Below are 16,773 nucleotides of genomic sequence, written 5' to 3' on the forward strand. Positions count from 1 at the left end.
GCCATGCGGCGTTAGTTGGGGGAAAATTGTTAGTATATTGCTATTATGAGGGGTTTACATTTAATTGGGGGATTGCTTTTGATCTTGGACAAAGTTATAATTGAAATGATTGATTATTGTTATTGGATTAGAATGTGAAGCATGGAAAAGGCAGTGTTAAGTCGGTGGTGTGAGGAAATTGGAAAATGGAAGAGTGGAGAGATCTGAACATAGCGGGTGCGACGCAGCCGATGGCGGATCCATTCCTCGTTCATGATTAATTAGTTTAGGTCTAGAATTGGAGTAAATTCTACGACCTTATATTATATCCAAATCTACATGTACAGCATATTATTGTATTTTCGTTAGTTCGTTGAATTGAAATTTTAGAAACAACCAACTAGGACGCGGGGAAGAGAGAGATATTATTTTAATTAATTAATCATTAATATAATCAACAATAAAAAAATATTAAATTTTTAAATATATAATCAACAATAATTTGATAAATTCGTTTAAATAAAAAAATGTCACTATAAAAAATTACAATTTGAAAAGGTAAAATTTTAAAATACAAATGACAAAATAACTTTATAACAATTTAATTATTTTATGTAAAGAGAATTTTGTTTATTAAGGTCTAAAAATAATATTAAAATTAGTAATATTAAAAAATATTTTAAATTTAATATTAGGAAAAAAATATATAAGGACTAATTTGATTAATTTTAAGAACTAATTTGATTAATTTTTAAAATTTTAAAGATGAAAATGACTTACGTCTAAATTTTCAAGGACTATCTTAATTATAAATAACTTTTTTACACGTCAAGTGACATGTGGCATTAACCTACTACGTCATCATGTCACATGGCACTTAACATGACACATCATCATGCCGTTATTGTCTAATTAACAGAAGGACCAATTTAACTTACGTTTTATCACTAATATGACTAAAAAAATCTTTTGAGAACTAATTTGAAGAATGGATGATCTTTTCGAGAATGAATTTGACTATTAACTCTAAAAAAAATTTAAATTTATTACGTGATCAAAGTGGACAAGCCAAGTATCATAATGTGTGTTTATTTGCAGATCCAAGGCTGGCACTGATTCACGGATTAAATATGAGAAGAATAAGTTGTAGCGCAACATTTTAGTACTTCAACTTTTACTAATATTTTTTCGATGGATTGTTAATAGCGAGGTTTTCGGTATAGCAACTAAGGAAAAAAAATTCCAAGAGGTCTAACGTGGCTGCGGAAGTATCATTGAAGACAACGGGATCGAATAGTGTGGATCTGTGTTGGTTTCATCACCTTCCCTTCTTTCTATGAAATTCTTTTTTGTTTTAAATAATGTTGTCCGTTCATAATATATAAACCATAAAGAATTCGAAATACTCTATATAAAACACAAAAACATCTAATAAATATCCAACACATATTTTATGTATTTTGAGAAAGTTTGTCAACATAAAAGTGCATATACTTAAGGATTTTATTTTGAAATATTGTATATGATAAAGACTGTGTAAAATTGTATATTTTATTCCATAATAATGTGGTTTATGTAGCTTCTACGATTTCTCGAATTAAAATTTAATAATTAATAAATTTAAATATAATTTAATAATTTTATTAATTATTATTTAATATTTATTTAAGTGTGCAATGCAGTAGGAAACATTTTTCTGATCTTTAAATAATATAAATAAATTAGATAAATCTAAACTAAAGAAAGAATTAAACAATCTCAGAAATTAAATTTGGGTAAACATTTCACTTTATAAATGCAACTCCATATGATAGCTTACTTCAGAAGTAACGTTCATATTTCATAAGTGAAAAAGCACAAAAAATACGAAGTGTCCATCCCAAAAATACGTCAAGTGAAATATGTATTTTGACTAACCATTTAAAATAAGCATATCTAACAAGTTAATTTAAACCTTTTGCAAGAGTAGTTTTTTCTTCAAAGTATAGTTGGAAGTTGCCTAAAAAGAAAATGACTCATGTACAAACAAAAAACACTTGTCCTTGTGCACATTTTAAGAAACAGAGAGAAGAAGACAAAAAAAATTAACGAATAACACACACACATATGAGATATGACTCAATCCCTAGAAAAAAAAAGTATGAGATAACGCTGAAATGAAATAATGCTGCAAAAATTTCTCCACGCTTTCTTCTAGGAACGGAGCTAGAGTAATGTTTAGGAGGTGGGCCAATATAAAAATATAATTCTAGAAAAAAAATTAAAATTAAAGAGAGACTAATATAAAAATTAGAGGTAAATATTAAATCGGTATTCGAAAGATTTTGGTGCTGATAAAATGGTACCTGACTTTTGTTATTGACAAAATAATCCCTAAAAAATTTTAAAATTTGACAAGCGTATCCCTAAGCTCGCCGGAACAAATCTCCAGCAAGTACAATGCTGACATGGCCACCATATTTTGGTGACTTGGCAAACCATCTCCAAACCCTAATCCCTCCCTCCCCAACGCAGACTCCCCCTCCATCTCCCCTTGAGGGGCATATACATTCTGCGCCAACATAGTAGATAAACAAATTCACAATCCCACCAAATTCACAATGACCAACACACCCACAATAACAGCAAAAAATAGTAGAGGAATAGAAGGATATCAATTGCTATAATAAGCAAAATCAAGAAAATCACAAAGACAAAGTTATAGATGAACATCAAAAGAGTGACCTAGAGATAAGTGATGAACAAACGCTTGAAGACTTTGGGAATTGCGAAGACGGTGGAGGAAAAGAAAACAGCTTTGTTGGTGTAGAGGGAAGTGACAGTGACGACGACAGTGGTGGAGAGGAGAGAAAAGACGAAGAGAAAGAGAAGGTAGCAGAAATGGATTGTGAGGAGAAGAGTCCATTCATGGTTAGCTTGGGAAGAGTCCTAATGTGGGTTCTGAAACTGATGAGCGACGAGTGGGTGTATGAAGAGTGAGTGTGCGAAGATTGCGAATGAGAGAGGAAAAATTAGGGTTAGGGTTATGAGGGAGAACGTCTTCGGTGATCTCTTTGGAATTGAGATTGATTCTCTCAAAATTTTTGTGATGTTTAGGAATTGCAGCTCGTCTGGTACTAGATCCATTATTCCTTCTTCTTCTTTTTCTCAGATTCTCGTTTTAGTTTGTGATTGCTTTGAAGGGATGGAATTTTTAGTTTGTGATTGCTTTGAAGGGATGAGATTTTGAGGTATCAGATTTTTATTCTTCTTTATTGCAGAAATGATATGAGAGAGAGTGAGAGGAAAGGGGGCTGCGATAGGGAGGGAAAGNNNNGAGCTGCGATGAGGAGGGAGAGGAAAGATGGGCGCTGCGATGGGAGGGAGGGATTAGGGTTAGGGGGGTAATTTGCCAGGTCATCAAAATACGGTGGTCATATCAGCATTGTGCTTATCGGAAATTTGCTCCGGCGAGCTCGAAGACACACTTGTCAAATTTTAAAATCTTTTAGGGACTATTTTGTTAATAACAAAAGTCAGGTACCATTTTGTCAGCGCCAAAATCTTTCGGATACCAATTTGGTATTTATCTCATAAAAATTAATAACTTTTATACATTAAAATTTTTAATTTGGAGAGGCCATTACCCCCTTTTCTAACACTTGTCTCCAGCCCTACTTTCTTTTTATTTTTAATTTTCTTATCTGACTCTTCTTTATTTATTTAATTTTAATTTTTGTGTGCAAAGTAGACCTTTTTTATTTATTAATTAAATAAAAGAGTTTGGTCTAAAAGAGGACGACTGACAGGAATAGAATTAAAAGAGATCCATCCAAAATCTAAAGAACTAATAGACTTAATACATTTATATGAACTAAGAAAAAGAAAAAAAGAGGAAAGGTTCCTTCACGGATAGCTCGATGGGAAACTTCCACTACCATGGACGGGGAGCTACGCTGGCCTTCGAAAATGAGGGAGTTTCGTGATTTCCACAAGAACTAAGCTAGGTTAGCTGTCAATTTTAACTTTTCCTTCGAATCGCTGCTTCTATTAATTTGGTTCTTTATTTCTGTCCATCTCTTCAATGGTTCATCAATGTATTGTAGAGTTGGGAGACCCACCATTCTCCATGCCGTTGTAGATTCAGGACAGTCTCAGAGACAGTGGGTAATAGATTCTGCTACCGATCAATAACGCAGACAACCCACTCTGTGTGAAAATTTAAGCTGATGTTTGTAGTTGTAACATCCTACCACAGAGAGCCTTACACTTAAGTCGTAAAGCAGAGGTGGCGAGGAATTACGATCTCTACACGTAAAATATGTACCTAAATATAGTTGAGAGAATTCATATCTAGGAGCCTTAAAGAAGAAGCTAAACAAAAACGAAAAAAAAAAGAAAAGAAAATCGTGTTACACTCGTACGGATAAGCATAAACAGATAGGCAAGATCATACCGATCCATAACGCGGACAACCCACTATGTGTGAAAATTTAAGCTGATGTTTGTAGTTGTAATACCCTACCACACAGAGCCTTACACTTAAGTCATAAAGCAGAGGTGGTGAGGTATTATGACCTCTACATGTAAAATATGTACCTAAACATAGTTGAGAGAATTCATATCTAGGAGCTTTAAAGAAGAAGCTAAACAAAAACGAAAAAAAAAATTGTGTCACACTCGTACGGATAAGCATAAACAGATAGGCAAGATCAAAAGAAGGTTAAAAACATAATATACAGATCAGAGTTCCAAAACACATATATCAAGATCCAGACTCGACCTGCGAAGCTAAGGCTGGCCAGAGTATGTAACTACATATATATATACAACCCAAAATATAACTCAAACTACAGAATAAACACATGTTTCTCTAAGTCAACCTCTAGGAGGGACAAAATAGAAAATATATACGTGAAAATTCTATATACATATATATACAACCTAAAACAAAATATAACATCCCAAAATACAATTCTTCGCTTGTAAGGAGGGTCGCCAGACGCTCAACGAGGTGTCTCTTGACCTGTATCTAAAAAATAACATAAATATGTATGGAATGAGAATCGGGGGTTCTCAGCATGGTAAATGTGCCCGCATATTTAATATAAAAGGTCCTGAAAAAGCCAAAGGCATTCCTAGAATTCCGACACTCAGATTTCAGCTCAAAGATCCAACTAAATCAGAAATTAAGTAAGTTATCTAAGGTATTCAAGTTCTAAATCTAACTTTAACTTAACTCTTCACTTTCTGTCTCCTCCAATCCTCTGAATCACCGGTGGAACACCCCCTTACACCCCCGCCAAGAGGGGTCTCTCAGAAAATATACACATACAATTTAAGTAAGAAAAACACAGATAGAAGTACAATTACAGCAAGTAGAACAAGTAGCAGATAAGCAGAGTTAAGCAATTAAGCAAACCAAAACAATGCATATTCAAACAAAACATACAAATGCACATGATGTATGCATGTCCTATGGCTTATGAGTTTCATCTGTCGGTTATATAGTCAACCCGACATGTGCTGAGAGTTAACCATTGGACAGTCCCTCTGTGCGTGCATCCCCAAGCTAAAAAATAATATCCATGGAGTCAAACTCCAAACTTAAATAGAATATTCCATGGAGTCAAACTCCAAACTCAATAATATTCCATGAAGTCAAACTCCAAACTCAATAATATAATATTCAAAATCCATATATATGTATGTCCATGGGGAACCTAAAAAATTAAAGTGTCCGATCACATTTTGCGACAGAGGGTCAACAAATAGTCTCAAATATACAAGTCACATAATAATCTTTTTTTTTTTAAACAACACTTCAAATTAAAACTCCAATTTTTATAGAAATTTCGGCTGTATCTCTTCTAAAACTTAAATTTTTGCCGCCTTTCAAGGGTCCCAACCACCAAATCAATCACCTCTCGACCACTCAAATCATTTTCAGTATCAAATCATTTCAAAATCAAACCAATTCAAGTATTAAATCTTTTTTCAAAAATAATTAAATCAAGTGGCTGAATGTTAAAGGAAAAAAAAAGGAATCCAAAGAAGCCAAAGTCCCTCAAAGACCATCAAAAATTAAAGAAAGAAACATATGGCCCAAGGACTTTAAGCATGCTTCGCCTTGGTAACTAGAAGTCAAAATTCAATTTGATTTAATCACATTGAAAGCTTTACACATTACTTTATGTCTTGGGTAATGGAAGTGGAAATTCAATTTGGTTTAATTCCATTTAATGCTTCGTTCGAAAATTTTCTCTTTCTTCTCTCTCTTCTCTCTTGCTTTCGTTCACTTCAATCTATCAGAAAAGAAGATAAAAGAAATAAGAAGTCACAGAAAAGACTATGAAGAAGAAAGAATTTATTGGCTTTGTGATTCAAGAATTGGAAGTTCCAAATTAAATCAAAGAATTTATTGGCAATGGTTGGAGGTACGTAAATTACTGGTTTTATAAAATTTCTAACATGTGGTATCAGACTATCAGTGCAAAATTATTTCTGCCTCTTGTCATCTCAAATTTAATTACTGTGCATTATTTTGATTAATTATTTTCAAAGAAAAAAATGCATAGTATAAATTTTGGAATAAATAAGAGAAAATCATTGAAATTAAAGTTGACGCATCATCAGAAGAGGGAATAATAAATAATACTCCCAGAAGAAATCTTCTAAATTTGTGTCGTAGTTGTTCTTCATAATAACATAATTTTTCGTAATTTCCATAAGTTTTCCTATTCTTGGAAAAAAAGGAGAAAGGGAAGACGCTGGAAGAGAGAAGACCAAAAGAACTTGTTTCAATGGATGAATTTTGTTTGTTATATAATATTGAATGCTTGCTACTTTCACGTTGAAGTTGTTGGACTTCAAAATTTAAATTTGTTATAAAAAATTCAAACTTTGGTAGGAGTGAGGTTTGAACTTGGATCTTCTAAATATTGTCAAAATATTTGTCCACTAGATCATCTTCACTTTTAGCATTGTTTATGTCACTAAATTTATTTATTTAATAATTATATTTGCATGCAATATAAATTCTTTCGCTGTATATCATATTGTGATTAATATATGATTTATTGAGAAGTAGCCACAACATCCTTAATAATAATTATATTTAAAGAAATCACGGAAATATTAATATGATATATTTGTAATTGTTGTGAATTATATAATGAACTTACCCACAGAAATTTATTATGTTATTCACATATAATTAGGTTGAAATAGAAAATATTTTTACTTCTTAATTAACCTACAAATATTAAGAAGTAGTATTTTATTTTCTAGTTCCAATACTTTAGTTAATATAGTGAATATTATGTGTGTTAAAATCTTTGTCCACAGGTAGATTTTAATGACACTATGATTCATATTTATTTTGATATGAGTTGCATTGGCATGTATTATCATACGTTATAGATTTTGATGTGCCTATTTAAAGTTGAGTAATGTTAGCGTGATTTATTATTTGCAGCAGTAATGATATCTGAAACTGTATCTGAAGTTCATTTGTTAAGTGGTACAACTATAAAGAATGAAAAAATAAGGTTCTCTTTCACTTAGGGTGTGCAGACCTTGACTATGCTCTTCGTAGGGAAGAGCCTCCGACACCTACTGATGCTAGTTCTCGAGCCGAGGTATCATTATATGAACGGTGGGAGAAATCCAACCGTTTAAGTATGATGTTCATTAAGTCTCGTATCTCAGCTAGTATCCGAGGTTCGATTCCTGATTGCGGGAATGTCAAGGATTATATGAAAGCTATTGATGAACAGTTTGAGTCTTCTAGTAAGGCACTTGCAAGCACCCTAATGGCACAATTGTTATCCATAAGGTTGAGAGACATTGCAGCACAACTGAAAGCCTTAGAGGTTGAGATCTCTGACTCATTTCTGGTACATCTTATTCTGAATTCTCTTCCTACCCAGTATGGACTATTTAAGATTTTTTATAACACACATGCGAAAAAATGGTCCATTAACGAATTACTGGTGATGTGTGTGCAAGAGGAAGGAAGGCTAATTCAAGAATTTGGTGAAAGTGTACTATTAGTGACATATGAGAGTAGTAAAAAGTAAGCTCATCAGAAGAAAGGAAAGGGTATTGCATCTCATCCTATGAAGAAAGAAGGTGCACGGTATTTTTTTTGTAAAAAGAAAGGACACATGAAGAAGGAGTGCCCAAAATTTAAATTTTGGCTTGAAAAGAAAGGTACTAACCTTTGTGATTTTATTCCTTCGGTCTGTTTTGAATATAATTTTGTTGAAATATGTCGTGACACTTAGTGAATTGATTTTGATGCTGAAATTCATATTTCAAATACCATGCAGGGTTTCATAAGGAAAAGGAAACTGATAGGAAGTGAACTGAGCATCTATATGGGCAATCGAATTCACGTGTAGAAGCTGTTGGAACATTTTGGCTTGTATTAAGTATTGGTTGTATTTTAGATTTAGAAAAAACTTTTTATATTCCAGATTTTTCTAAAAATTTAATTTCTTTATCTAAGCTTGTAAAACAAGGATTATGTATAAATTTTTATGATGATTCTGTTGATATTATTAAAAATTCTAATATTATTGGACGTGGTACTTTAATTGGTGATTTATTTAAAGTCCTTTTAGCTAATAATATTCCATCTAATTTTATGGTTATGCATGGTAATGGTATGAATGAAAAATCCTCTATGTTGTGCCATCGAAGGTTGGGACACATCTCCATTGAGAGAATGAAGAAATTAGTAAGTGATGGGATTCTTGAACCTCTAAACATTACTGATTTTGATACTTGTGTGGATTGAATTAAGGGGAAGCAAACCAAAAAGTCTCAAAAGGATGCTAAGAGGAGCTCTGACATATTAGAAATAATTTACACTGACATATGTTGTCCTGATATATCTTTAAGTGGTCAGAAATACTTCATCTCCTTTATTGATGATTATTCATGATATATGTATCTCTATATGCTTCATAATAAATATGAGGCATTGGACGCTTTTAAAGTTTATAAAGTTGAAGTAGAGAAATAATGCGAAAATCAAATTAAGATCGTGAGATCGGATAGAGGTGGAGAATTCTACGGGAGATATACTGAAAGTGGACAAACACTTGGTCCATTTGCAAAGTATCTTCAAGAGCATGGTATTGTGACACAATACACCATGCCTGGCACACCAGATCAAAATGGTGTAGCTGAAAGAAGAAATAGGACTTTGCTGGATATGGTGAGGAGTATGCTTAGCAACTCCAATCTTCCTTTATCCTTGTGGAGTGAAGCCCTTAAGACAACCACGTATATATTAAATAGAATTCCAACAAAGGCAGTTTCTAAAATGCCATTTGAGCTATGAAAAGGTTGGAAACCTAGTTTGAATCATATACGCATTTAGGGTTGTCCTGTTAATGTTCGGATTTATAGTCCACAAGAAAGGAAGTTGGACCCAAGGATGATAAGTGCTTATTTTATCGACTTTGCAGAAAAGTCTAAGGGTTACAGATTTTATTGTCCCTCCCATTCAAGTAAAATAGTTGACTCTAGAAATGCAAAGTTTTTAGAGCATGATGTAAAAAGGAGGAGAAATCATCCTATTAAAATTATTGAGAATGATAATGTTTGTCAAACCTCTCCATGTACAAGAGTGATTGTTCAATATAATGCCCATACAGATAGGGTCAATGTAGAATAACCTATTGCTGATGTTCTACATCATGAAGAAAATATTCAAGTAGATTATATGGTGGAGGATCAAACTCTTCATAATTAAAATATTGTTCAAGAACATATTGCTCAAGAGCAACTTCAAGAAGAAGGAGAACCTGTTATGACACTACTTTTACAAGAGATTGATGATGTAACATTAAAAAGATCAACAAGAATAATAAAGCCTGCAATTTCTAGTGACTATGTAATGTATCTTACTGAGTCTGACTATGATGTTTGTGATAAAAATGACCCAACGATGTTTTCACAAGTAATGGAAAGTCGTAATTCCAATTTATGGCTAGATGCTATGAAAGATGAAATGAATTTTATGACAAATAATCAAGTTTGGGATCTTGTAGAATTGCCTGATGGAAAAAAGGCCATTAGCTGTAAATGGGTCTTTAAGACTAAGAAGAATTCATCAGGCAATATTGAGCGCTGCAAGGCTTGACTTGTTGCCAAAGGATTTACACAAAGGGAAGGAGTTGACTACAGAAAAATATTTCTCCTGTTTTAAAGAAAGACTCTTTTCGGATTATTATGGCATTGGTAGCACATTTTGACATATAATTGCATCAAATGGATGTGAAAACAACATTTCTTAATGGAGATTTGGAAGAAGAGGTCTATATGAGACAACTCGAAGGGTTTATCTTAAGTGCTGGTAAAGAGTTAGTTTGCAAGCTTAAGAGAGCAATGTATGGTCTTAAGCAGGCTTTTCGACAGTGGTATTTGAAGTTTCACAATGTGATTTCTTTATTTGGATTCATTGAGACTATTTCTGATCAATGTATATGTCACAAGGTTAGTGGGAGCAAGATCATATTTTTCATCTTATATGTAAATGATATTTTGCTTGCAACAAATGATTTAGGGTTGTTACATGAAGTGAAACAATTTCTCTCTAGACATTTTGATATGAAAGATGTGGGTGATGTATCTTATGTCATTTAGGGGTGTCCATGGATCGGATCCGATCCGCATATCCGTGGTGTTTATCCGAATCCAATCCGAAAATTACGGATATGGATCCGATCCGCAAGGCTTTCGGATCGGATCAGATCGGATCCACACACTAATCGAATCGGATTGCGGATTTTGTGTTGGTATCTGCATATCCGATCCGCATATCCGCGTATCCGCAAAAATAAAGAAATAAATAAGTAAAATATTCTTTTTATGTTTTATTTTAACTAATAATTATCATATATGTTAAATTATTTTAATTTTTTCTCATATCTGATCCGATCCGATCCGCGGACACCCCTGATATCATTGGCATAAAGATTCATAGAGATAAACATAAAGGAATTTTAGGTTTATCTCAAAAAGCCTATATTAATAAAGTTCTTGAGTGGTTTAAAATGCAAAATTGTTCACCAAGTGTTGCACCTATTGTGAAAGGTGACAAATTCTTCTTAGATCAATATCCTAAAAATGAACTTGAAAAGGAACAGATGCAAAATATTCCTTATGCTTCATCCGTTCGAAGCCTAATGTATGCTCAGATCTATACAAGACCTGACATTGCTTTTGCTGGTAGCATGTTAGGAAGATATCAAACTAATCCAGAAATTATCCATTGGAGAGCAACAAAAAAAGTCTTAAGGTATCTTCAAGGGACCAAAGATTTCATGCTTACATATAGACGAACCGATTGTTGGATACTCAGATTCAGACTTGGCGGGATGTGTTGATTCTAGGAAGTCAACGTCAGGATACATTTTTATGCTTGCTGATGGAGCAGTATCTTAAAAGAGTGCAAAACAATCACTTGTGTAATCAGAATTGGGGATCTAAACTTTATAAAGTTTATAAATAATCATATTCTTTCCATAAAAAAACAGACCAACTGTCAATATAATTAATTAATAATTACAATATTACCCAAACTAATTTCTATATTAATAAATTGGACTACTATTAGAATAAAAATTCTAACATAATCTACGATTAGTAGATATAAAAAAAATAGTTGACTCACATCAGAGTATTAGTTACAATGCTAAAGTATGAGATTTAACATAATTGACAAAATTTGTTTTTACTTTTTAAACTTGACTTATTTAAAAGATTACCTAGTCTAATAATATCTGTTTGTCTCGGTGTGATATATATTGAGAAGAATATATTTAGTAATATTATTTACACAATAATAAATATTGATAAAACTAGGGACAACCATAAAGTTTGGTTGGATTTAGTTGAGTTTTGCAAGAGGTTAGATTTAAACATTATGTCTTTGCATTGGAAGAGGGTCATTCAAGGAAGCAAAATAGTTTTTTCAAAAATGGGTTTCAAAACTAAAAAATAAAATAATTATGAAATTTGGGCATAAAGAAGAGTGTCAACTTAAATAGTAAACTATGACTACACGTAAATATTTTTAGTAAAAATAATGGTTAAGTACGATTTTGGTCCCTAATTTAGAGGCTGGAAATTTATTTTGTCTTCGACCTTTTTTTTCGCTACAAAATGGTCCCAAAAGTTTCAGTTTATTTTAAAATCGTCATTTTTACTAAATTTTTTATTTTTATTATCAAATTATCCTTTTCTAAAAAAATTATAAAATAAAATAAATAAAAAAAGAAAGAAGGAGAAGAGGGAGAAAAAGAAATTGGGGGAGGGGGGAGGGAGGGAAGAAGGGGGAAGGGAAGGTAGCTCGAAAGGGAGAGGGAGACCGCATTCAGCGTTGCCGCAGCCACTCGCACGCCGCTCGCCGTTTCTGCTCCTCCTCCTTGCTTGGTTGTCGATGCTCCTTGCCGTTTCTGCTTTTGCTTCTACTTCTATTTCTGTTTTTGTTTCTGCTTCTGGTTTTGTTTTTTTGTTGTTGTTCTGATTTCGTTATCCATTGTTGTTGGTGGTGTTGTTCTTCTAGTTGTTGTTGTTGTTTCATTGCTTCTGCATTCTGCTTTTGTCTGTTTCTGTTTCTGCATTCTGCTTCTGTCTGCTTCTATTTATGCATTTGGTTGATTTTGGGAATGAAGGGGGAATGGTATTTTTGTCTGAAAAACGATTTTAAAACAAACTAAAAACTTCGAGACCATTTTATAGCAAAAAATAGGTCAGAGACAAAATAAATTTTCGACCTTTATGTTAGAGACCAAAATCGTACTTAACCCTAAAAATAAAATATAACTTCTCCAAATATATAAGAGAGCAATCACCGAATTCTCATCAAGTGTCTTTGTCTCTTTAACTTTACATATTTCACCATGAAAATTAAATGATAAATCAAATTCTCTCTTCTTTCAATCTTCAATTTTAGTCAACCCCTCATGACTAGAAAATGACACCAAAATATTGCATATGTTGATGTCAATTACTAAGGGTGATGATGTCCGTTGACTTTCCCACAAAGCAAGACATTAGGAGGAATATTATATTCAGTAGAAAGGCTTTTTTGAGCAGTCCAAACTCTGAGATACAATTGCTGCCCAAGATACTGCCTCTCCCATATTGCAGACCTCAAGTTCCACATACCTTCATTGTCCAACGACACCAATATTGTAGTCCAACCATTTGGATATACCTACATTAATTTAGACAACACAAAGGTAAGCACATTACATTTTTATTTGACACTTGTTTCACACAATACTCATTTTAGGGGATTGAGAACGAAAATGTACACCAACTACAGAGGCTCTAATTTTGTTCGGTTTTGTTTTGTATGTTCAAAATTATTTTTTGAGGTTCGGAAATTACCTTTTGTACAAGTAAATTTTATTTTTATTAAATTTACTTTTAGCACACTTAAACTAAATACAGATCTATCTTTTTAAAAGTAATTTCTCTATAAGTAATTCTTTCAACTAAAAAATGATAGACATATATTCTATTCAAATATGTATTACTATATTCTTTTTTGAAAATGTTACATAAAAAACCTAACAATTTAATTTTGATGTACTATCAATATAAAAAAATTTTATAATTACTTTTCATATTAGATCACGTGAATGATTATCCAAAAAAAATTTATGTGATTAAAAGAATATATAAAACGTTTTACATTATCTTAATTTTAATAGTCTAATTTGTCGTGAAATCTTCGCCAAGCAACCAATTGAGTATTTCATCTCATTCTAATTATAGTTACCTGTGCAGTATGTCTTGTCACGGCATCCACAAGATTGTAGGATCTTCTCTTGGCTGGTGTCCACTCTCCAAAACCATAACTGTAACGGTTGCAACGAGCATCATTAAATATGTGGCTGCTTCACCGTTTAGAAACGATGTGATTTTTAAAATTAATTTTGATTAGTATCAATGTTATAATTCTGAACAAGACTCACGTATATTTGTCTTTTATATGAAGTTGCTAACAGAATCATTTAGATAATCTCAACTAGTATCTTAGACAACTACTGTATGTAAGTTTCCACCTATAAATCCCAAGTCTTATACTTCTAAACCTACATAATTAATTGCTTCTAAAACATGTAAAGAAAAATTGAAGAAAGAAAAGAATTACATACCCTACGACCCAAAAATCATAGCCATCAAGGTGCCAAGATTGCATGGTGTTCTCATTGTTCTGGAAAACGACCTCAATGAAGTCGTGAAGAGAATTTGGAATGACAGAAGTAGCTATCTGCGCCGAAGCGGGTCCATTAGAAGGAAGGCTTTGGATTGAATCCACACTGAAAATTCCGGGGATGTTGAAGTAATCGGCAAGCTTCAGAGGAGTATCAGGGTTCACATAGGAAACCTTGTTCACAGCATAACGTTTTTTCCCGTTGATCATAGCTGCTGAATTTGCCAACACAATTGTCTTTGTTGGAGTTATTTTCCCATAATGGTATGATCCTTGTGGGTTTGGCCTCGCTGCATTTGCTGTCAGATTCCATCTGCAACAACAACAATCCATCAATATTGTAACTGATCAACAATCTAGATAATTAATGTTTCAAAAATGTTAACTTAATTTGTATTTATATTGGTAACTGATTTTAGTATATATATATATATTTTATCAAAGATAGGGAGATTCGAACCTCTTAATTGAGTATGGAGAGAGTATGACATTTGAGATATAACTCATTGGCATATCTAATATAGTTCTTAATATTTATATAACTCAACATTTTAATCTTTTTAAATAAATGGTTAATCACTAAAAATCAAACCAATTCGATCATTTTATTAATTTTCTGACTAGTTTTTCTCTGATTTGCTAGTAACCATTTTTTAACTTAAACCTTCGTAGTTGGTTCTAGTCTTCTAGATTAACCTAGACTTACTAACCAGTTTGATTCAATTCTCAGAATCATGGATGTAACATATCAAGAATATAGATAGATGGGAGTAGAGTGAAGGTTACTTACTTAAATTTAATTTGTAGAAGATATATAATCAATGTAATTCAACATCTTAAATTTTTTGCATAATGATGTCTTGATACGTTATTAGGTCTAGAGTTTGATTTTTGTTGATTCATTCTTTTGAATAAGGCAAAATAGACCTTTTTTTCTTAACACTCCTGCTCGACACGAAAAAAACGTATTAGATATATAACTATTCTTTTAATTTTTTCCTAATCGCATAAACTTTGAAGAGAAATGATTTGATATTTAGTTACCTAAAGGATCTTGCTTGCCTAACAGACCAATGATACTGGTAAGCAGGGGGGCTAGGAAGAGGTCCAGAAGCAGGTGAATGAGAGTTTGAATAGTGAAGAACGGCAGTAGCAGTGAGAACTTTCCTGGAAAATCTTGTTGAGGCAACAATGTAGTAGTCTTTTGGAGATTGATTCAAGGTCACCAATACTGAAAATGATTGGCCAGCATGGACATCAAGGGAGTCATACATGTTTTGAATAGTGTGTGACCCTTCAATTTCTACTAGCTTCAATGAATGACCCTGAATTCTGAAGTTAATTGAGGTTGATAACCCCATATTTGAGATCCTGAACATGTAGGTCTTTCCTGAAATTGAACATAAACAATAATGTTGGTTAGTGCAAACATGTCTTGAAAAATTAGCATCATAGAGAAGTTTCAACATTTGGGTACCTGAAAATAGGACAATATATTGTTAAAGCAAAGAACATACCCTGGTCACCATTGAGAGTAGTATGTGCCTGGCCATTGATAAGGAGACCATCAGGGAAGGAAAGAGATTTTCCAGAATCTAAGGATTGTTGTAATGCCTGTAAAGATCAGAACAAAAAACTATAAATATGGTTTGCATGATGACAAACAATTTGAATTCAATTTCAAGCTCTTGGTGGCAAATTTGCAAGGAAGAAGAATGCATTGATGCGTATGAAATAACAAAAGTAACTACTTTTTACATTGACCGAGTGAATAGTCATCCAAAAGAATGAATGTAATTATAAACGATTGTTTGTGATTGGACGACTGTGTTAAATGCATCAAAATTAAACTCTAACTTTTATTGTAACGAGGAATAAAGGCAGGATCCAATCATCCAACACAGATACTCTAGAAAGTTTATTTTTCTTCAAAAGAATAATTGTTTTAAGAAATTGCAAATGTTTAATTAGTCTAAAATTATACACACTATTAATAAGTTGATGAATGAAGAAAGAAGAGAAAAATGTGATGATCTAGATTAGAGAAGTGTTACGTATATATAGTTATACCTTGTGGCCAGTTTTGTACCAATCAGCAATGAGCAAAGTAAAATCTCCATGAGGGTATGGATAAGGGAGTGGGATGACTGATCTATGGTACACATTGAGTCCACCAAATCCTCCAGCTGCTTTATGCAGGTGAGTTGATGGAAAATATGTGTATGTTCCAATTTGATCCTTTGCCTGAAACTTGTAAGTGTAGTTTGAGTTTGGAGGGATAGGACAGTTGGTTCCCAATACCCCATCTTGCCATGAGTTTTTCCTTTGTTTAATACCATTCCTGTTTCATCAAGAAAACAAAGTATTACAAAACTGATGGAAAATTCATTTGTTTTGCTTTTGCGGCGTTGTTATAAATTTTTACTCGAAGGAATGCAAAATCTTGTAGCTAAATATTCCCCAAGATCGTCACTTATACTTTCACTAAATCAATGCATATCTAGAAAATTAGCTATGTAAGAATGCGATATCTGACTTTTTTTTTTATCGTAAAAAGGTGCTCTAAAATA

General features: G+C 32.7%; 2 protein-coding genes across 3 annotated transcripts in view; one reads left to right on the top strand and one right to left on the bottom strand.

The window, feature by feature from the left end:
* Nucleotides 7,441-8,363, top strand: LOC107647239. Its single transcript, XM_016351343.1, has 3 exons — nucleotides 7,441-7,480; nucleotides 7,525-7,856; nucleotides 8,292-8,363. The coding sequence occupies exons 1-3, from the start codon at nucleotides 7,441-7,443 to the stop codon at nucleotides 8,361-8,363; spliced, it is 444 nt and encodes a 147-aa protein (XP_016206829.1).
* The window catches only part of LOC107626335 (L-ascorbate oxidase homolog), a 5,084-nt gene continuing 1,042 nt past the window's right edge, over nucleotides 12,732-16,773 (bottom strand). For both annotated transcript variants that reach the window (XM_016329210.2, XM_016329202.2), the window contains exons 4-9: nucleotides 16,274-16,544; nucleotides 15,721-15,817; nucleotides 15,248-15,593; nucleotides 14,145-14,516; nucleotides 13,766-13,844; nucleotides 12,732-13,195 (exon numbers count right to left, since the gene is read on the bottom strand). In XM_016329210.2, coding sequence (XP_016184696.1) covers nucleotides 12,989-13,195; nucleotides 13,766-13,844; nucleotides 14,145-14,516; nucleotides 15,248-15,593; nucleotides 15,721-15,817; nucleotides 16,274-16,544 — 1,372 coding nt within the window. In that variant the 3' untranslated portion in view covers nucleotides 12,732-12,988. The remainder of the gene's footprint in view (nucleotides 13,196-13,765; nucleotides 13,845-14,144; nucleotides 14,517-15,247; nucleotides 15,594-15,720; nucleotides 15,818-16,273; nucleotides 16,545-16,773) is intronic.

The sequence above is a fragment of the Arachis ipaensis genome, chromosome B01 (assembly GCF_000816755.2).
Source record: "Arachis ipaensis cultivar K30076 chromosome B01, Araip1.1, whole genome shotgun sequence".
NCBI classification, from domain to species: Eukaryota; Viridiplantae; Streptophyta; class Magnoliopsida; order Fabales; family Fabaceae; genus Arachis; species Arachis ipaensis.

Bases quoted from the DNA above. Each gene is read 5' to 3' on its own strand.
- LOC107647239 (XM_016351343.1), top strand. From the start codon at position 7,441: ATGATATCTGAAACTGTATCTGAAGTTCATTTGTTAAGTG. The intron at 7,481-7,524 runs GTACAACTATAA...TCTTTCACTTAG, and splicing joins TGAAGTTCATTTGTTAAGTG to GGTGTGCAGACCTTGACTAT. The intron at 7,857-8,291 runs GTACATCTTATT...AATACCATGCAG, and splicing joins AGATCTCTGACTCATTTCTG to GGTTTCATAAGGAAAAGGAA.